We start from the raw sequence: 21,586 nt of genomic DNA on the forward strand, positions 1-21,586 counted from the left end.
GCGAGTGGGCCGCCAGGAACATCGCGCGCAGGTGGGGCGCCAACACATCCGGGCGTAGCTTGTAGAGCTCGATGGGAATACCATTGGGGCCCATGGCCTTGCCGGATGCAACCGAGCGAATAGCCAAGGCAATTTCGTCCGAGGTGGGAGGGGCGTCCAGCGAATCCCTGTCCTCCACCGTTAGGGAGGGCAGTGCGATGTCCCGAAGCAGGGCATGGGAGTCTGCCTCCGAGCAGGGGGAAACCGGGGAGTAGACTTCGCGGAAATAATCCGCGAAGCAGGAGACAATGGCTTCCGGCTCAGTGACACACGCACCATCAACACTCTCAATCAAAGGCACCACACGGCTCGCTCTCTCCCTCTTATCCAACCACGCAATCAATTTGCCAGCCTTATCACCCACATCATACAATCGCCCCTGCTTCTCTCTACTGAGGCCCCTGGCCGCCTCCGTGACGAGGGCCCGATAGGCCGCCTGTTTTAGGTGTAGAACATGCAACTTGTCGTCTGTTACCCCGCTTCCCAGGGCACCCTCAAGTTCTGCAATCTCAGCCTCTACCCGGGTCACCTCCTCCCGCTCGCGCCGCCGGGCATGGGAGATAAAGGAGAGGGCCTCCCCTCTAAGGACTACCTTGAAAGCCTCCCACAGGGAGATGGCCGAAGAGACCGACCCCACATTCTCATCGAAATATCGCTGTAGGGATTTGATCAAATCGGCACGAATGGTGGGGTCGCGCAAATACCATGCATTGATTGGGGCCACCCTGCCATCCCCCCTCGGGAAGACGTCGAGGTGCAACAACAATGGGGAGTGGTCTGAGATACCCCGCGCCAGATGGCGCACCTCCCCCACCCTCCCTGCGTGGGCCGCTGGGACAAGGATGTAATCAAGCCGCGAGAGGCTACCATGGGCACCCGAGTGAAAGGTGTACTGTCGCAATGCAGGATGCTTTAATCGCCAGCAATCCACCAGGCCAAGCGTTTCCAGAAGGCCGGGCAGCCACGCCTGTGCCCGGGGGAGGTCCCTAGGGGGATGGCGATCCATAGACCCAGAGGCTACCGCATTAAAATCCCCTCCAACCACCAGCAGGCCACTCGGAAGGTCCAGAAGGAGGCGCCCCAGGTCCGCAAATGTGGTGGCTTGTAACCCAGGCGGGACGTACACTGATATAAAGATAAACACTCTACCCTCCATTCTTCCCACAAGAACCGTGTAGCGTCCCCTCTCATCATGGCGCACCTCATCAATCTCCAACGGGAGCGAGTTCTTGATCATAATACCCACCCCCCGCGAGCCCGAGGTGAAGCCAGAATGGGCCGCTGTTAGAAATGGCAATTCCTGGTTGGCTAGGGCTTGCGCCAAAGCCAGACAGAAACCACCACTCTAGTCAGGGCAAGGAAGTTACACGCCAAAGATAACCCCTGCTCACCCCCTTGGTAGCTTGGCACGAGCAGTCAGGCTTATCTCTGAGGCGATGTGTAAAGCGTTTGCGCGCGCACCCAGCAACAACACCCAAGGCCCACCACAAAGGAAACTCCACACAAGGTATTCTATAAAAATAGCCTTTGTATTATACACAACACATTAGATAAAAACACACACTCTACAATGTGCCAACAGGCACGGGCAGAATTTACAAGGGATTATATATACAGGGGACAGGGCCACCTGGACCACTGTCCGGAATTAGCACTCTTAGAACATAGGAAATAAAATTACTGTTGCACAAAATTACACCTAGCACACAACCAGTCACTACTGGTATCAGGTAAGTACCACCTACGCAACCCTAACCACCTTAGGAAAATATTGCGCAGGGAATCAGGACCTCACTGGCACCACCTGTACTAGGGAGAAAACAACCACCTAAGTATCACAATACCTGTAGGGGTCTAAGCACATAAACACATGATGCATAACATTCAGAGGTGTAAAGCAAAGCACATGACGCATAACCACATTCAGAGGTGCAGGAAAGGTACAATGGCGCAAAAACTCACATTAGCCACTATCTGTGGCAGTCCCTGGGCGCTCTGGCCTAGTAGGGGCAAGGACGCCCTGCGTCCAGAAAAGTCAGGGCGCGCCGGCGCAGGCTGCGCAAGCCAGAACACCGAGGCCACAACCTAAACGTTGCAGTTGCCCACTAAGTGCTGGGCAACTGGAGAGATGCTGTGGCACCACTGTGCCTGGTTAAACACAAATCTGCAGCCCTTACGTGGAGCCTCTCCTGGGCTCTAAAATGAATAATGTGCCTTTCGTGGGAGCCTTCTAGGCTCTAGAACAAATATGGCCCCGTGGGAGTCCCTCTGGACTCTCTACAAATTATGCCCTCGTTGGAGCGCACGAGCGCTCTAAAACAAATCTGCATAACATTCAGAGGTGTAAAGCAAAGCACATGACGCATAAACACATTCAGAGGTGCAGGAAAGGAACAATGGCGCAAAAACTCACATTAGCCACTACTGTGGCAGTCCCTGGGCCAGCTGGCCTAGTAGGGGCAAGGACGCCCTGCGTCCAGAAAAGTCAGGGCACGCCGGCGCAGGCTGCGCAAGCCAGAACACCGAGGCCACAACCTAAACGTTGCAGTTGCCCACTAAGTGCTGGGCAACTGGGGAAATGCTGGGGCCAACGTTGGAGCCTCCCAGGGCTCTGAAACGAATGAAATGCCCCCTAGAGCCTTTGTGGCTCTAAACAACCAATGCCCTGTAACGTTGGAGCCCCTCTGGGCTCTAAAGTAATAATGCCCCCACGATGGAGTCCCTTCCGTTGGAGTCCCGCTCGGGGGACTCGAAAGAAGAATGCGCCCACGTTGGAGCTACCCGGAGCTCTAGGGGAAAGGTGGGGGCGACGTTGGAGCGGCCCGCTGCCTTCCGGGGCCGCTCTACGGACTAAGAAATGCCCCCGTAGCGTTTGGAGCCTTCACGGCTCTGAACTACATGGCCCCCGTTCGGTGGAGTCCTCCTCCGGGACTCGAGGAGAGAGATGCCCTCGCTGGGGCGGCCCGCTATCAGACGGGGCCGCCCGAGAACTGCGCTGTTCCGTGCCTTCACTGGCACTTCGCACAAGTACCGGCTCCCTCCTGCGGCCCTCACTCACCTTCGGACTTCCGCGGGTCACCCGGGGCTCTCCCTCGCTCTCGGGAGCCCCGGGGGGAGACACCAGCTTCTTCCGCTTCCCGGCTTCGGACGCGGCTTCGTCGTCGAGGCCCCGATCACGTGGGCCACACCCCCTCCCGCTGGACCAATCCCAGCGCGGCAGGGGGATGACGCGGCCGGGACTCCGGGCTGCGGCGGTGATCTTGTTGTCGCGGTGATGCGGGGTGGGCACCCGCTATGGGGGGGTCACCAAGACCAACGCGGAAAAGCCCCTGGCGGGGTGGGCACCCGCTAGGGGTAATAAGCCTTCAATAAAGCGGGGTGGGCACCCGCTAACACGCTCAGAAATGTCCCTGGCAGGGTGGGCACCTGCCCGTGGACGTGGGGATCGGCAAGGACCGGGCAAACGCCGGGTGGGCACCGGCTTCCAAAAGCAAAGCGCTCCTGAGCGCTAAAGGCCAACAAAAAGCGCTTCCAGGCGCTTAGGGGTGAAAATGAAAGCGCTCCCAGCGCTTAACGGAGGAAACCACACTCAGTCCAGCAAAGTCCTTCCCTGCAGGCAGCAGGGCAGGGGTGGGGGCAAGGCTGGACCCAGAGCCAGCTCACTGGGCCTCCAGGCAGGGAGGTAGTCCAGGTGGCGGTCCTCTGGTCCAGCGGCAGCAGCAGCCCCCCCTCAGGTAAGATCCTGGCAGAGAACAGTTTCTGTGGGGACACAGGCCCATTTTTATACATGCAAACCCTTTGTTCTGGGGTCAGGGTGAGGGGGAAAACCAGTCGCAGCTGGTTGGGGAGCACCCTTGATGTGCTCAGCCCCTCACTCTATTCACTGGAAGGGCTAGGGTCGTCAGTCGCACCACAGGGGGCGGGGCCAGCATTGTGTTTGGAAAACCCTGTCCTATTCAGGACCCAGGTGGACTCCTCCCACCCATCTAGCTGCTGATCTCCCCATTCACCACTGGGTGACTCATCCTGACACTGGGGAATCCCTAGCCCGTCACATGACACGACCAGCCAATCACGCGACAGACACACTGCACACCGAAGTGCCCACTTCTAGAAGTGGCACTTCCACACTAGGTACATGCACGCCGCACACATCATCGCGCAGCATTCACTCCCACGAGTCCGCACATACCAAACTCGGGCCTGCACACCCCACGCATCAGGAACTACTAGGGACACATACATCCCCCATGCATTCCTATGGGAGGGCAGGCCTATCTCACCACATGCACTCAGAGCACGCACGCACTTTACCCTGGGACACAGGGAAAGTGCGCAGAGACCAAACAATCACCATACCAAGTCACCAATAAAAATCCAAAAAGTCCAGGGGTGAACCTGCCAGAAGGGCCAAGTCCAACACAACCCCCTTCCAGCCAAAACGCAGGGCAGACCAATCACCACCGTGATGGACTTCCCTGCTTGGGGCGATAGAACACGGACGCGGGCCCGCAACTGCATGGACACCCTCCGGTTCTACGCCACGGTGAACCCATGGAATTCTTTTTAACACCACTGTCCGGACCAACTGGGCTACCCCACTGGTACTCCCAAGCTGTCCGCGGCCAAGACCAGGCCCTAGGCCACCCAGGTGCCACTGGTCTTTGCCTAACCACAGAGTGGGGGGTAGTAACCCCTGGCACATAGCGGCCATTCTCCACTCTCCCTCTCTGAAAGACAGGACTAGACTGCCACTGGTTCTCCAGCCTAGGGTCTACACCCTCAGGCGGACCAGGAGTCTCAGGGAAAGCTCTCCTCCCCCTACCTCTTCTCCTAGGGTTCCTCCTCCTCTGGCGAGGGGTACACCTAGAACGCCATCCCAACCCAGGGTTTAACCCCTCAGGTTGTACCGGGGGCAGAGGTGGGCTCTCCCACCCTCTGCACCCCCTTCCAGAGCCCTGCTCCCTACCAACTGGGGCGGTACCTCTGGAAGAAGAACTGGTCGGGACGCTGGTTACAGACGTCCCACCCCTCAGGTCAGGCTGATCCCGAACCTGGCCTTCCAACCTCCGGCCTAGAACCTTTGGTGGAATAATTGCCTGGCACTCCAGGACTTCTGGGGATTTCCACTCCATCCCCCTGAGGCTATCAAAGGACACATACGTCAAGCGACTGTCTGTCTGGCGCTGATCTCCCGTCCCCTGTCCACCTGACAGTGCGCGGAGATCCCCCAGAACAGAAGTGGTGCCACCCTGGTCACTACACGGGATCCTAGCCCAACTGGGTAGTCCCTGACCCACAGGCTCTTCCACTGGGAAACTCATCCCCCAATCACTCCTCACACTGGACTCCTGTACCCTCCCTACCGGAGCGGTACTGCCAGACTCTAGAACCACAGGAGCCCTGGTTACAGGTGCTCCAGGTCCTCTACTCACCAGGAGATCTCCCTCAAATGGGCTAACAGGACAGCCTAGGTCCCCAACTTGGTGTTCCCTCATGGAACCATCCAAGTCCTGAGGCAGGGTTTCGTACGTCAGGGGACCCTCGGTCACCCTCTCACTCCTGCTCCACTGAGCCAGGCAGTGAGCCCCTACACCCTCCTCGCTATCCTGGGACCTAGCTGGGCTACACTGAGCCTCTTCCACCACGCTGGGCTGGAAGATACCTGACCCACTACTTTTGGAGTCACTCCCTAATGACTCTAGAGAACCTCTAGCCCTTTCCCAGCGCTCTGCTTCATCTCCAAGCTCAAATGGGGCAGACACCCCACACCCCAACAGGTGTTGGCGCAACCCCGGTGCACAACAATTGAGCAGGTGTTCTCTGAGAATCAGATCACACAGTTTATCATAATCAGATTCTGCGGGAACTCTTATCCAATCAAACAGTGCATCCTCACATTCATCCACAAACTCCTCCCAAGACTGGTGAGACAGTTTCCTACTGCCCCTGAACTTCAACCTTAACTCCTCCTCCTGGGGAACAGGTACCAGACTGGGGGGACTGGGATTGGGATTTCCTACACTGGAATCTACATCGCTACTACCACTGGACTCAACCCTCCCTGGGGAGCCCATAAAATTAAAACTGCGCGCAGGGGATAGTCTACCCTCCAGAGCTACTTTGCCTCTGGTGGAGGCCCTCTCAGCCTCCTCTACCCTCTCCCGCGCCAAGACCCACTCAGTCTCTCGCTGTTGCTTCCTGGCCTCCAGCTGCGCCATAGCCTGAGCATGCTCTAACCTGAGCTTCTCTAACGCCAGCTGGTGCTCCCTTTCTTTCCTCCTATCTTCCCACTCCTCTGGGGACAGGGAAAGGGATGAGGCGCTGCCTCCTACGCTGGACCCAGCACGGGACGCCCTACCTATGGGGTCCTCACTCTCTACTGGCGTCCAGGTATTGTCATCCTATACCTCCTCTTCTGACTCTTCCTCTGTACAGTACCTTTCTAACTCCTGCCTCTGGCGCCAAGCTAGCTCATAGGGATCACAAGCAGGCTCCATTCTGGCGGACGTTATGGTAACAATTATACAGGGAACCTAGGGGTCTGAGTTTCACACAGGAGCACAATTCACAAAAAGATTCAGCAAGCTCTCTAACCCAGAGAACTCACACTCACTTGCCTAGTGCCACACACCATTCATCCACACACACAACCCTCCCCTCGGACTGGTAAGGCAGTTTCTACCACCCCTGATTCCTCAACCTGACCACCACGTGACACAGGTACCAACTCTGGGCGCAGGGCGGGGGACAAATGTACAGGACACTATTACGCTGCCACCACTGGATCCCACCCTCTGGTGAATCCAGAAACACAAAATGCACTAAGGGGGATGATCTACCCTCCCGAGCTAGGGACACCTAACTCACAGTGCACAAAAACACATTTCCAAAGAAATGACAATTAAAAACAATTTTAAAACAATAATCCCTATACCATGTGATTTATCTAAATGCAGAGTTTTGTAGTGCGGCCAGTTGCCGCTGCGGTACAGCGCAAACGCAAGTCCAAATCCCACCGCTGCCACCAATGTTAGAAATGGCAATTCCTGGTTGGCTAGGGCTTGCGCCAAAGCCAGACAGAAACCACCACTCTAGTCAGGGCAAGGAAGTTACACGCCAAAGATAACCCCTGCTCACCCCCTTGGTAGCTTGGCACGAGCAGTCAGGCTTATCTCTGAGGCGATGTGTAAAGCGTTTGCGCGCGCACCCAGCAACAACACCCAAGGCCCACCACAAAGGAAACTCCACACAAGGTATTCTATAAAAATAGCCTTTGTATTATACACAACACATTAGATAAAAACACACACTCTACAATGTGCCAACAGGCACGGGCAGAATTTACAAGGGATTATATATACAGGGGACAGGGCCACCTGGACCACTGTCCGGAATTAGCACTCTTAGAACATAGGAAATAAAATTACTGTTGCACAAAATTACACCTAGCACACAACCAGTCACTACTGGTATCAGGTAAGTACCACCTACGCAACCCTAACCACCTTAGGAAAATATTGCGCAGGGAATCAGGACCTCACTGGCACCACCTGTACTAGGGAGAAAACAACCACCTAAGTATCACAATACCTGTAGGGGTCTAAGCACATAAACACATGATGCATAACATTCAGAGGTGTAAAGCAAAGCACATGACGCATAACCACATTCAGAGGTGCAGGAAAGGTACAATGGCGCAAAAACTCACATTAGCCACTATCTGTGGCAGTCCCTGGGCGCTCTGGCCTAGTAGGGGCAAGGACGCCCTGCGTCCAGAAAAGTCAGGGCGCGCCGGCGCAGGCTGCGCAAGCCAGAACACCGAGGCCACAACCTAAACGTTGCAGTTGCCCACTAAGTGCTGGGCAACTGGAGAGATGCTGTGGCACCACTGTGCCTGGTTAAACACAAATCTGCAGCCCTTACGTGGAGCCTCTCCTGGGCTCTAAAATGAATAATGTGCCTTTCGTGGGAGCCTTCTAGGCTCTAGAACAAATATGGCCCCGTGGGAGTCCCTCTGGACTCTCTACAAATTATGCCCTCGTTGGAGCGCACGAGCGCTCTAAAACAAATCTGCATAACATTCAGAGGTGTAAAGCAAAGCACATGACGCATAAACACATTCAGAGGTGCAGGAAAGGAACAATGGCGCAAAAACTCACATTAGCCACTACTGTGGCAGTCCCTGGGCCAGCTGGCCTAGTAGGGGCAAGGACGCCCTGCGTCCAGAAAAGTCAGGGCACGCCGGCGCAGGCTGCGCAAGCCAGAACACCGAGGCCACAACCTAAACGTTGCAGTTGCCCACTAAGTGCTGGGCAACTGGGGAAATGCTGGGGCCAACGTTGGAGCCTCCCAGGGCTCTGAAACGAATGAAATGCCCCCTAGAGCCTTTGTGGCTCTAAACAACCAATGCCCTGTAACGTTGGAGCCCCTCTGGGCTCTAAAGTAATAATGCCCCCACGATGGAGTCCCTTCCGTTGGAGTCCCGCTCGGGGGACTCGAAAGAAGAATGCGCCCACGTTGGAGCTACCCGGAGCTCTAGGGGAAAGGTGGGGGCGACGTTGGAGCGGCCCGCTGCCTTCCGGGGCCGCTCTACGGACTAAGAAATGCCCCCGTAGCGTTTGGAGCCTTCACGGCTCTGAACTACATGGCCCCCGTTCGGTGGAGTCCTCCTCCGGGACTCGAGGAGAGAGATGCCCTCGCTGGGGCGGCCCGCTATCAGACGGGGCCGCCCGAGAACTGCGCTGTTCCGTGCCTTCACTGGCACTTCGCACAAGTACCGGCTCCCTCCTGCGGCCCTCACTCACCTTCGGACTTCCGCGGGTCACCCGGGGCTCTCCCTCGCTCTCGGGAGCCCCGGGGGGAGACACCAGCTTCTTCCGCTTCCCGGCTTCGGACGCGGCTTCGTCGTCGAGGCCCCGATCACGTGGGCCACACCCCCTCCCGCTGGACCAATCCCAGCGCGGCAGGGGGATGACGCGGCCGGGACTCCGGGCTGCGGCGGTGATCTTGTTGTCGCGGTGATGCGGGGTGGGCACCCGCTATGGGGGGGTCACCAAGACCAACGCGGAAAAGCCCCTGGCAGGGTGGGCACCCGCTAGGGGTAATAAGCCTTCAATAAAGCGGGGTGGGCACCCGCTAACACGCTCAGAAATGTCCCTGGCAGGGTGGGCACCTGCCCGTGGACGTGGGGATCGGCAAGGACCGGGCAAACGCCGGGTGGGCACCGGCTTCCAAAAGCAAAGCGCTCCTGAGCGCTAAAGGCCAACAAAAAGCGCTTCCAGGCGCTTAGGGGTGAAAATGAAAGCGCTCCCAGCGCTTAACGGAGGAAACCACACTCAGTCCAGCAAAGTCCTTCCCTGCAGGCAGCAGGGCAGGGGTGGGGGCAAGGCTGGACCCAGAGCCAGCTCACTGGGCCTCCAGGCAGGGAGGTAGTCCAGGTGGCGGTCCTCTGGTCCAGCGGCAGCAGCAGCCCCCCCTCAGGTAAGATCCTGGCAGAGAACAGTTTCTGTGGGGACACAGGCCCATTTTTATACATGCAAACCCTTTGTTCTGGGGTCAGGGTGAGGGGGAAAACCAGTCGCAGCTGGTTGGGGAGCACCCTTGATGTGCTCAGCCCCTCACTCTATTCACTGGAAGGGCTAGGGTCGTCAGTCGCACCACAGGGGGCGGGGCCAGCATTGTGTTTGGAAAACCCTGTCCTATTCAGGACCCAGGTGGACTCCTCCCACCCATCTAGCTGCTGATCTCCCCATTCACCACTGGGTGACTCATCCTGACACTGGGGAATCCCTAGCCCGTCACATGACACGACCAGCCAATCACGCGACAGACACACTGCACACCGAAGTGCCCACTTCTAGAAGTGGCACTTCCACACTAGGTACATGCACGCCGCACACATCATCGCGCAGCATTCACTCCCACGAGTCCGCACATACCAAACTCGGGCCTGCACACCCCACGCATCAGGAACTACTAGGGACACATACATCCCCCATGCATTCCTATGGGAGGGCAGGCCTATCTCACCACATGCACTCAGAGCACGCACGCACTTTACCCTGGGACACAGGGAAAGTGCGCAGAGACCAAACAATCACCATACCAAGTCACCAATAAAAATCCAAAAAGTCCAGGGGTGAACCTGCCAGAAGGGCCAAGTCCAACAGCCGCCAAACGATATCCCCGCCGGTTCATTGCATGAAAGGAGTTACCTATAAGGTGCGTCTCCTGCAGGAAGACAACATCTGGTGAAATACGTTTTAAGTACTGCAGGACCACACCACGCTTAATCCTATCCCCCAGGCCATTAACATTCCATGACAACACAGCCAGATCCCTACCCCCCATCATACGGCGAAACAATCGGTCGTCCCCCATCGAGCATCCTAAAAACAACAACATAGTAGCGGGTTTGCCCTGCGGTGCTAACAAACAACACACCCCCCCCACCCCCCGGTCCCAACAAAACTCCCCCCTCCCTGCACCCCTGCATGAGCCCAGACAGCCCCCCCAAAGTGCAGTGTGCCTGTCGCCCCATAGCTAAAATACTAACTAGTCCCCCAGAGGAGGAGGGAAGCCCCCAACAGACCCCGCACGACCTCCATAGGAGGGAAAAATACGCAATCAATAAATGGTGAAGGAACAACGTCCAGAGCAAGGCCTATGCAGTCACCCCTCAATTCTGCTCCGGCGGGCCCTCCTCGCCAGCCGCGCCCCCCCCGCCCCCCCGGCCCCGATCTCCAGGCAGAGTGTCCAGCCAGTCCCCAGCCGCCTCGGGCCGGTCGAAGAAGTGCGTGCGACCATCCACCTCTACCCTCAGCTTAGCTGGAAAGAGCATTGAGTACTTGAGGTTCAGGTCCCTCAGGCGACGTTTAACACCAAGAAAGCTCTGCCGCTGCTTCTGGACCGCCGGGGTAAAGTCTGGGTAGAAATGTACCTCCATGTTGTCAAGCTTGACCGGTCCCTGTTGTCTGGAGGTCTGGAGGATAGCATCTCTGTCCCGGAAATTAAAAATCCGGGCAATGAGAGGCCGCGGCGGGGCACCAGTCTTAGGTCTGCCCCCGGGGACCCGGTGAGCACGTTCCACCGCAAAAAGCTTACTCTTCCACGAAAAGATCCGCCGCCTCCGCCTCTCGTCCCTCCGGCACCCCCACAATACGGACATTATTCCTCCGGGCCCGACCCTCGGAGTCCTCCAGTCGCCGGTCCATCAGGGCGCTCGCCTGGCCAAGCCGGCGCACCTCCTTCTGGAGGGCCACCACATCTGTCGTGAGGCTCGTCGTGGTGTGGGCCAGGGAGTCGACTCGGTCGTTTGTTTTGGACAAATCTGCCCTCACAAGGCTCACATCCACCAGGACCGAGTCTATTTTTTGCGCTAAGGTGTCGAAACGCTGGTCCACCGAGGCCTTCATCTCTGCGATGGCGCCCATGACGTCCCGGAGGGTCAGATCCACCGGATGAGCGGATGCCTCCGTCGGGCCCACCGGGGATGTACGCGATGTCTCCGGAGAACCCTTCTGGAGCGTGTAGCGGTCCATACTGTTGGCCTGGTGCGCCGTGCCACGGCGGGTCGTCTTCACCTTCGCCCGGTCGCCATCTTGTTTGGTGGACATGCTGGCTCCTCCACCGTCGTACCAGGCACCCCAAACGGGCCGCTATACCCAGTCACGGGTGCCAGGGGGGGGGCAGGGGCGACCACCGAGCCGCGGGTCAACCCACCGCCGGCGGGTCAGCCAGGCTCCTGGACAAAGCCACACCACCACACCCTGCTCCGCAGTCCGACCCCGCTTGAGAGCTAGGAGGGCGCAAAAGCGAAAGTGAAAGTGCGGGGCACGCCAGTCGCCCAGCCCCGTTCGCCGCTGTTATTCACTTTGTCCCCGGATCGCCTCACTACTCCAATCCGGGGGGCCGGCGAGGAGAAGGCCACAACCTTCGATCGATGCTCCCACCGGCGTCCGGGGTCCGATTCGAGCCCAAAAAACGGGTGGCGCCTCAGCTCCGGTTCCCCAACACAGTCCCCTCAACAAGGACAGGATATCGCCAGGATTAATTCAGGAGGTCGCGGAGGTCCTCGGGAGCCTCGCACCTACGCGGCCATCTTGGTTGCGCGCTAGGCTCCTCCTCCCCCCCCTTGGTCTTTCTTATTGAGGAAACACAAGGTTCTTCAAATGTTTTGGTGTTCAGTTCTTTAGATTCTCTTTAGATAGCAGGTGAGATGTAGCTACCACATAAAAAAGTAAAACTCAAAGCAATGCATTTGGTACCCATTCAAGAGAATAATACTATGGCGAAAATGAGACTAAAAGGGATTACTGAGATGTTGGTTGCTTGGGAAGGACAGTATTCTCAAGTGGCTAGATCCAAGCATCGATCTGTCTGCATCCAAAGTGACCGCTCCAGGTTGAGCTGTGGCCTTACCTCCCTATGTGACACCCTTCCACATAAGTGACTGGCAAAACGCCTCAGATATGCTTGAGGACGTCCCTGATGTCTAGGGTAGTGAGGGCAGTCGAGAGTATAAGGACAGCGAGGCAGCTGAATGCAACTTATTGGTCACCAACTGGACTGGAAATGTCTGCTGCACAGATATTTAACATGTGTTCATAGTGCGCCCCAGTGAGCATAGCCAGATCTCTTACCCATGCTAGAGAACAAGGCAATCTGTGCTAGCTTCATGCTATAATCCTGGGTGCTAACAGATTAGAATGTGGCTTTTCTGAGGAATGGTTTGGTTTAATCAGGGAAATACCCAACAAATCGAATTTGCTGCTATATTTTAAAGTGGTTCTTTAAATGTCATGTAAGTAATTATTCAATCTGTATATTTAACACTGGGTTATACTTTGGAATAATTTTGTATACTTAGTCCAGGCCAAATTATTACTTCTTTTATTGTTAACAGAATCTGCTTCTGAAGGAGGTCATTTCCTTTCTCATGGGAATTGATCTTGCTATAGATTCACGTGCTGCGTCCAATCATGCCACGACACGCCATCTAGTGTTGGGCTCCGAGTATTGCAGCTTACTACTCAAAATCAGTCCTGTGAGTTGGCAGTGTCCACAATAACAGGAACCTTGAGACCCACAATACACTCCGGCAAAGCCACTTTGGGGCACAGATTTTAATGTTCACATCGTAGTGGGACTTCTGACAGGACCCGAAAAGACAGAGGACATCCAATATGCGGATCTCAGAAAGTATGGGAGCAGAAGGACATCAACAGAACATTGACAAAATGATACTGAGTGCGGATGATGAGGATTCCCACACACAACTGTTCAACCAGTTTTCCTGTAGCAACATCAGAAGGAAACTCGCGTGTTTGTCTCTGCCTTTTTGAATTAAGTATTGATTCACTTATAAAAGGTGTATCCCACCCTCTCTGTGAAGAACTTCCTTAGGTCACGCTTGCGTCTTCTCTACCGATTTCATCAGAGAAAGGACATCATCAAGTCTTCAGCCCAGAATAAAAGAAACATATGGCCTCAGACCAAGAGGGACAGATATGTCATGCACCCAATGCCCATGGTGTACAAACTCCAGCAGGAGGAAACAATGGATGTCCTGGATCAAAAGCACACGGGTAACTTCAGGAGGAAGCAATCATACCAGTTTCTTCGAGATAGGTCATCAGCCCAGTGTCAATGCTGTGCGATTTCCTGACAGTTTAAAGGCTGACACCCTGACATGCTGGCATCGGGCTTGCATTGTCTCTTGCCTGATACTGAACTCAGCCTGCTAAACCGTGCCTGCAATTCTGATCCTAATCAATTGAGACTCCCCACATACATTGCTTTGCACGATAGTCTGGTGTTCAGTAGAAACTGTTCTTGGACTGTTGGTCAATGGAGATGTTTTAGCATCAATGACGCGTAGTCTGGCCTCAGAGACATGAACTCTATGGAATCTTGCGTCAAGTCCCCCCTCCCCTCCCCACCTCCATGTCTCATTGCATTTCTCGTATCTAATGACAGGGAATTAAAATTCATTCCGATCCCATTTGTGGTGGGAGGCATTTTGGCCCATTCCCTTTGCCCCCAGAGAATCAACTCAATTATTCCACAGCATGGCCTCTAATGTGCAATCAGGAGGAGGCGGGTCTGCCAAATGGTGCACGTGACGAGGCTGCAGATGACAGGTGGGTGGTTGTAACAAGGCACATGAATCAGACACATTACTGTTTAATACGAATTTCACATTTATGAATACAACCTTTATTTTGCCAGATTCTCTGTCCACTTCATCTTGTAAAGCCTGTCGTCGCATCTAGATGAAACAACAAATGAAACCACTGGTCTAAAAATACAGTCACAAACCATTTACAAATATACTTCATGAGAATTCTTCCAAGCAACTGTGTCTAATATAAGCCGAAATACATTTCTCAAGTCATCTCAAGCATTGTAAAATATCTTGGTTTCCGAGCTGATGGCACTATTGTGCTTGCTAAGAAAATATACCACGTGAGAGGCTCTTTTTAATTGGAAATATTTTAAGCAATCCTAATATTGTAAATATTATATTAGTTAACATGCTGTTGATGTTCATATGTTGCTTATATAATGCAGTTCTATCGTTTTTTATTCACTTTATATCTTTTTGACTACATTTTCTGATATATTGTACAAAAATGTATCTTCGCTTTTACAATAAATAATATATATTTTCAGAAATGCATGGAGTTTTTTGCAGACTAAACACAAATGTAGAAAAATGATAAATATATATTATATATGTAGACAAAATTGTAGTTAAACAAAACTTACTATGACTTTTAAACAAACATAAAGCAAAGATATGACAAACTTGCTTTTGCCCGTGTAGCCTTTATTATGTTGGAATTATATGTCTTTCGATACCGGGGAAATGCTTGAATTTTCTGTGCAATTACCAGACTTTCTCCTTCAGAGATGTGCTTTGGTAAGTAGTATAAGGCCTGGTATTAACCCCTTTGTTTTGGCAGAAACAGGATATGTAAAACATTCGACCGCCACGGCACTGAAACGTTCAACGTGAAAAACAGTATGAAAATCTGAAATAAACATTACTGGAAACGGTACAGCATACTTTTCTTTGTTTCAACTCTTTACTGAACTTTCTGTTAGTTACTACATATAACAACAGACATGCAGCACACAATTACCCGTTTGATGGAAACAGCACAACTGAAATAGTCAGTGTCTACAAACACCTCTCTACCACACCCGTAGATAACACAACTGAAAAATATCAGTAAGTTCGAGTAGACAGACATTTTTCGCAAACAGAATAGTGGGTATTAATTTGGCCCCTCCTTTATATATTTCCCATTTCTCTCGGACCCTGCCATGCTTTTGTGGACAATCGCAAGCTTCCTATATCAGAAGCCCAAGTAAACGACAGGTATTTATTCCACTTGTCCATCTAATTATATATACTAGGGTTGGTGGGTCAGTTTCCTCTAATTTTGAGTAAATGGTCTAGCATACTGATATCATTGGAAGGTGGTTGATATTAGAGGGCAATTCATTTTCCAAATGGAATATAAGCAGATTGTTGTTAACTTGGTTTAATGAAGGTCAACGCAGATGTGAGTGGTGAGTAAAGCAGCCTATTCTCGATGTGCCCTACTGGCTTTGCCAAAACTAGAAATACGTAGCAAAAATATTGTTTGACGTACAGATCGCATATAGGTGGTAAAGAACTGAATGTGAAACAATGCAACTGAGCGTACTTTTCATATGCATAGTCCATTATGCACTTCAATGGCAGCACTCAATGGAAGGTGGAATGAAACAGCGACTAGCCAAAATCATTAGATGGGAGAGTAAAGCTTCTCTGGGTGCAGCCAAAGCCCATTCTATGTATATGTATTGCAGACATCTGCCCAGTCAAGCCAGACCTAAACCCCTCCCTGTTAGAGGTAAACTGTATTTTATACAAGGTAACTAGAAGGGGGTAGGGGTACTCATGCATCTTATAGCTGCTGCTCTCCTGCACTCACTGTATGACTTTTTTCCCTCAGTTTCACCTAAACTGTATTTTACTTTTTTATACTGCACATGTAAATATTAGAAATGTTTCAAATATTCAATCTCGTGTTAACGTGACGCTAAATTAGAACTGCTGAGTGATCTCTGTAAAGCTGTGAAACCCTCAACTACCAGGCTTGTGCTTAACAAAAGTATAAATAAATACAAATCCTACAAGAAACATCGAAATTCAGTACATTTCTTTTGAGGAACAAATGTAATTATTAGGTTGACATTCCCTCGGACTAATTTTGTTACTGTATATTCTTTACCAGCGACCACCTTTAATAAGAACTTGTTCTTTCTATAGTGCAAAACACTGAACTTCTGCAGTTTCTAAGCACTGGAAATAACAGATGTTACGATTATCCAATTTATGGCAATCAATTTACCCATCATAGAAGGATGTAATGCTGAATCTGCCTTGCAGGAATTCCAACTAGTTACCTCTGGAACACAAAATGTTGTCTGCGCTCACAGAGCCACTATCCCTATGTGAATCCCTAAGAAACTCAGGTAAAGGTCAAATTCTTTCCGCCAGGCTAAAATGCTTTTTCGGCCTAAAAGAAGGATGAGCCTAGGTCCAACCAACTCTGGATGTGAGCCAGTGGTCTTTCTTTTAGGTCTCGCCTAGGCAGCGCTTGCGCTGTCCCTTTGAGACATGCTGTGTTTAGGATATGGACTTTAACCTCTGCCCATTGACCATCCATGTTTTCAATTGGTTCGTCCTGCTGCCTGCTTATGGAGACAGCGCCTTTAACTTCAGGCAGCTGCTCTGCTTGGAATAGATGCACCGCGGCTGCCACTTATTTCTTTTGCTGCTGCGTAACATTTTTGCAGCATTGTATGAAATGGTATTTTTTAATTAGTTACTGGCTTTTGCTGCAACGTGGTGTGCCGGTTTTATTCTATAAATGCTGTTTCTGTTGCTGAGCATGATACCTCACAGGGTGCAGTACCTTATGTGGCCAAAGGAGGTCCCAAGGGAAACCTAGCGATAACCTGTGGTACTGCATCCTTTCACTGCTTTGTGCAAAGTGAAAAAGCTAATGTTGCTGTACCCACCATAAAATGCTGCACAGCTAAATACATCTAAGGTCCCAAAGGCGAGACATATTACATTGCAAATGCTTGTATTAATACAATTTTTAGGTCTTATCTAAGACAACGCATGTACAGTCTCTTGCAAGACCTTTTATTACCTTACAGGAGGCTTAGAGTCCACCCATTGTTTATTACTGGTTGGTTTCATTAAAATTCTTATTTGCTTGCTTCTTAATTGTCAGCTTTCAAAGGTTTCTTTCCTTTTTGGTGTTCGACCCTCCCCTGGAGCATGGACGCATTACTTGTGTCCTGCAACTGCTCATTTTTCAGGCTCTACTCATTTCTTTTTGTTTAAGCACTGTACAAGAGTCTGTATGTTTTTCTCCTGTTTCCCTAAATCCCATTCTGTTGTCTGTGTGCTTGACCCAGCCCTCCTGCCTAACACCCTCTGTTGTCTGTGTGCTTGTTCCAGCCCCTGCCTACCCCTCTGTTGTCTGTGTGCTTGTCCCAGCCCCTGCCTACCCCTCTGTTGTCTGTGTGCTTGCCCCAGTCCCTCCAAACCATCCCCTGTTGTCCGTGTGCTTGCCCGAGACCCCCACACCAATCCTCTACTGTTCGTCTGCTTGCCCAGCCCCACCCGCCTTCCATTTTCCATATGCTTCCCCCACCCCTTCCGGCCACTCTCTGTTGTCCATATGCTTGCCCCCACCCCTTCCGCCCACTCCCCGTTGTCCATATGCTTGCCCCCACTCCTTCCGCTCACTCTCTGTTGTCGATGTGCTTTCACCAAGTCAGTGCTTAATTTTAGATGGTGGTTGCAGGTGGGGCCCACCAGCATTTATTTTTGGGCACAAGCACTTATTATTCCTCATCAGACTTAGGCCCAGAACAAGAGAGAGAAAAACACAAAAGGGGAAAAGAAGAAGGAAGATCAAGACATAAAAAGAGCAACAACGAGGAAAAACTAGGACAAAAAAGGACATGCAGGAATGAGTTGGAGGTCCGGAATGGTCTGGTGATGGCTGCATCATAATGCTTTAAAAAAATGTTATAGCCATGTTGCACAGCAGCTGCGCCATTGTACAACATGGCTGCGAAACATTGTTAAAACCAATAGCTCTCGTGGGTGAGACCTATTGGTTTTGCCAGTGCTTATTATTGATGTTATACAGTTGAGATACTGTCTGTTGGTGGTCTAAGATTCTGTGTGTCTTTTGCTTTCTCTCCCTAAGTGCGCTGGGTATGCCCAGACGTGGTTCCCGGGCTCACTGTGCCACGGGATTAAAGCTAGCCTGGCTGATGAGGGGTGATGCCCCGAAACCGGTCCCAGGATGCTTGATTCCGGTCCAGGGAGGACCTGGCTTGGCAGTTCGGACTGGACTGTTCCCAAGAGGCACAGGGTCAAGACAGATTTGCATGTGGCTGGGTCTAAACTGGGGTGGCATGGTGAGCAAAAGAATGATGGATTTAACCCAAATCTCATGACGGGTGGTGAATGTTTGATTTGCTCTGCATTCCGTCCATCATCTGTGTGTCTTTTGCTTTCTTGCCCTAAGTGTGCTGGGTATGCCCAGAGGTCTGTCCCGGGCTCACGGTACCACTGGATTCAAGCTAACCTGGCTGATGAGGGGTGATACCCTGAAACCGGTCCTAGGATGCTTGTTTCTGGTCCAGGGAGGACCTGGCTTGGCAGTTCGGGCTGGACTGTTCCCATGGGGCACAGGGTCAAGACTGAATTGTATATGGCTGGGTCTAAACTGGGGTGTCATGGTGAGCAAAAGAACAATGGATTTAACCCAGATCTCTTGACTGGTGGTGAATGTTTGATTTGCTCTGCATTCCGTCCTTCATCTGTGTGTCTTTTGCTGTCTCGCCCTAAGATTCAGACATCGCACTTGCCAAAGTTATGAAATCCCCAGCAAAAGGAGTTCAATGAAATGCCAGTAACAGAGTAAAATTCTCAAACAGACTCTCATTCATGGTCCCACATATGTCATGTGGATAGCTCCTGATGGTAGATCTATTGGGGTCTGTGATCTCGACAGTACTGGGTGTCAGGTGACTCACATTTTCCTTGAATGCAGCAGTGGACTTTAGCGATGGGCTCTCTGCTGTTGCCCACTGTGCACGTCCCTAATGCTCAGGTGTACATGGTCTTCCTCGCCCTGGAGATCCTGCCTTTAGCCAGTAGCATGGTGAGATCTATGACACTAGACGTGTTTCAACACAGTGACATTCCTGCAGAATGTGGTGAGAGGCCCTTGAGACTCTGATCTCACAGATATTCACAGTCCTTAGGCTGAATCAGCGGGCCCCTAAAAGGTGGTGTCTTCCCTGCGCCACAGGGGCCTACGTTACACCAGTTTTGACCCTTTTGGATTCAGCAAGTCTAACAGATTTGCCCCTTGGTTGTTCAGGCCAGACATTTCAGTCGGAGTTTTCCAGTTTACCTATGATCTGGAGCCAAAAGAGATGAATTACCGGGCACGACTAAATCATATGCATACGGTCTGCCTTTCCTGACCAATGTCTGGGGTGTCGATGCATAGATTGTATGGAAGCCTGCCAGGGGACTTGCATTGTCACCTATGCCAATACAAATACCCATTAGCTCTCCTGGCATTCCCCAGGTCAACTGGAGTGTGTAGACCCTGGTGCGTGGGCATTTTCAGTGTGTAGTTCCCCCAGGTTAGATCGGCTGCATACATAAATGGCCAGAGCAGGATTTGCCCCAATGTAAACTGAAAGTGTCTCTTATGCCAGCAAAATATTCCAGTGCCATACAGCTCTCTTAGGCATGTTGAACCCAAGCATTTCCACATTAAAACTTGAGTTCCATGGCCAGAATACGCAAAGGAAAGAAGGTCCCAGAAAGGGTCTATCAGAAGTATGCAACACCAGTTGCGGTGCTTCTCGCACCTCTCACTAACAGTAGCTTGCCACTGCCACCTGTCTGGCAGGAAGTTAATTCAATCCAGATCATACAACAATGAAGTAGTCAGCTTTGCTGGACACACACTTGTTTGCAAATAAGTGGTGCTAAAGTCCCCACACAGAGTGGACCACAAGCCCCCTCTAGCAATTACCCTGAATGAGTTGCATAGCAGAGTAGCAGATCTGTGCCCAAATAGGAAAGTGGAACAAATGTCAAGGGAGGTGATGTCCAGGCCATCCATTTCCACCTCTACCACCCAACTTGGAGGAAAAAAGACACGGTTTTCCTCAATTTACTCGGATGCCCTCCACGGCCTTGATTACCAGCATTACAAAAAACTCTGTCTGGGTATATATATATCAGGTGATATTTGCCTGCAATGGACAGGCCCGCTCAACTACCTTTTGCCTCACAGAGCAAACAAATGGCTTCATTGATAGAGCAAGTAAGCTAGGTGAGAGAATAAAAGTTGGACTAGATCGCCCTTTGATTTGTCCCTGGTGCTTCAAGAACATTTTCCCCTACTGAATATGGATCAATAGTTTGTTTTATAAGAGATATATTAAACTAAAGCAACATGTAAGTGCAGTTGCAACCAAATGTGTTTAAAGCTTTCACCAGGTCAGAGATGACTGAAAGGAGGGAATCCCAATCCAACCTCTCATCAATTAGGTGGAATAGATGTCTGAGATTCAAAGACCTATTGTGACCAGGGACTAATCTATTTTGGGTGTGGTGCCAGTGAGGTTAGCATTGTCTGCACTCTGGCAGCATGCAGCCTCTGCAGTATGTTGAAGTCAAGAATCAACTCTGAAAATGTTAAGACTCACTACCACAACTTTATGAACTTAAGTCCTATGCACACGTAAAAGGTTTCTTAATGAAAGTTCATCAATTTGTATGAGCACCAAAAGTCATTGAAGGCCGAGTGGATCGGTTCTTTGTCTTTTATTCCATGTAACATCAAAAAGCAACCAGGCAACACGTGTTTCGTCACAATTGGAAATATCCCGTGACTTCTTCAGGTCTGGGAATGATACAATAAGTTGTGTGTAATATGTTACAACACAATATGACCATTCTTTGCCTATCTAATGCATTATGGTTTCAAGCACAAACAACATATCTAGTCTTCCGTTCACTGCAACTAAGCAAGTTTTTTTCTCTTTTCATATAGAGGCTTCCAGTTCATCACTCTATATCATAATGTTTTTACCCCAACACACGTATACTCTCACTGTGAGCATCGAGCGCCCACCTCAGACGCTCACATATATTCGTACTCTTTCTTTCAGTGCCCTCGTGTTTTTTCGAACTATCTGATGTGTTTTAAATATCGGACTATCTGTCACGTTTTTGCAATGATTAAGGCAAATATCATTTTATTGTGAGCTTGCCACTCGGAGTCTCATTCACTTATAAAACCTGGATGGCTTATTTTCACCCACAAGCTTTGGCCTTTAACTTGGTCCGCGTGAGCTAGTCTTTTGCAGGGGAGTGACAGTATCAAAGGTCACTTACGGGTATTTTCCCTGTCCACATCCGGAACAG

The 21,586-nt window shown here is 51.5% G+C and overlaps 1 protein-coding gene across 2 annotated transcripts in view; it reads right to left on the reverse strand.

Moving 5' to 3' along the window:
- The window catches only part of KNOP1 (lysine rich nucleolar protein 1), a 123,571-nt gene that overhangs the window by 11,909 nt on the left and 90,076 nt on the right, over window positions 1-21,586 (reverse strand). Inside the window, exon 4 of one of the 2 annotated variants that reach the window (XM_085629068.1) lies at window positions 14,258-14,311. The exons of the other annotated variant lie outside the window; for it this stretch is intronic. Within the exon in view, the coding sequence (XP_085485194.1) occupies window positions 14,258-14,311 (54 nt within the window). The remainder of the gene's footprint in view (window positions 1-14,257; window positions 14,312-21,586) is intronic. 2 annotated transcript variants of the gene reach the window in all.

The sequence above is a fragment of the Triturus cristatus genome, chromosome 10, assembly GCF_964204655.1.
Source record: "Triturus cristatus chromosome 10, aTriCri1.1, whole genome shotgun sequence".
In the NCBI taxonomy this organism is placed as follows: domain Eukaryota; kingdom Metazoa; phylum Chordata; class Amphibia; order Caudata; family Salamandridae; genus Triturus; species Triturus cristatus.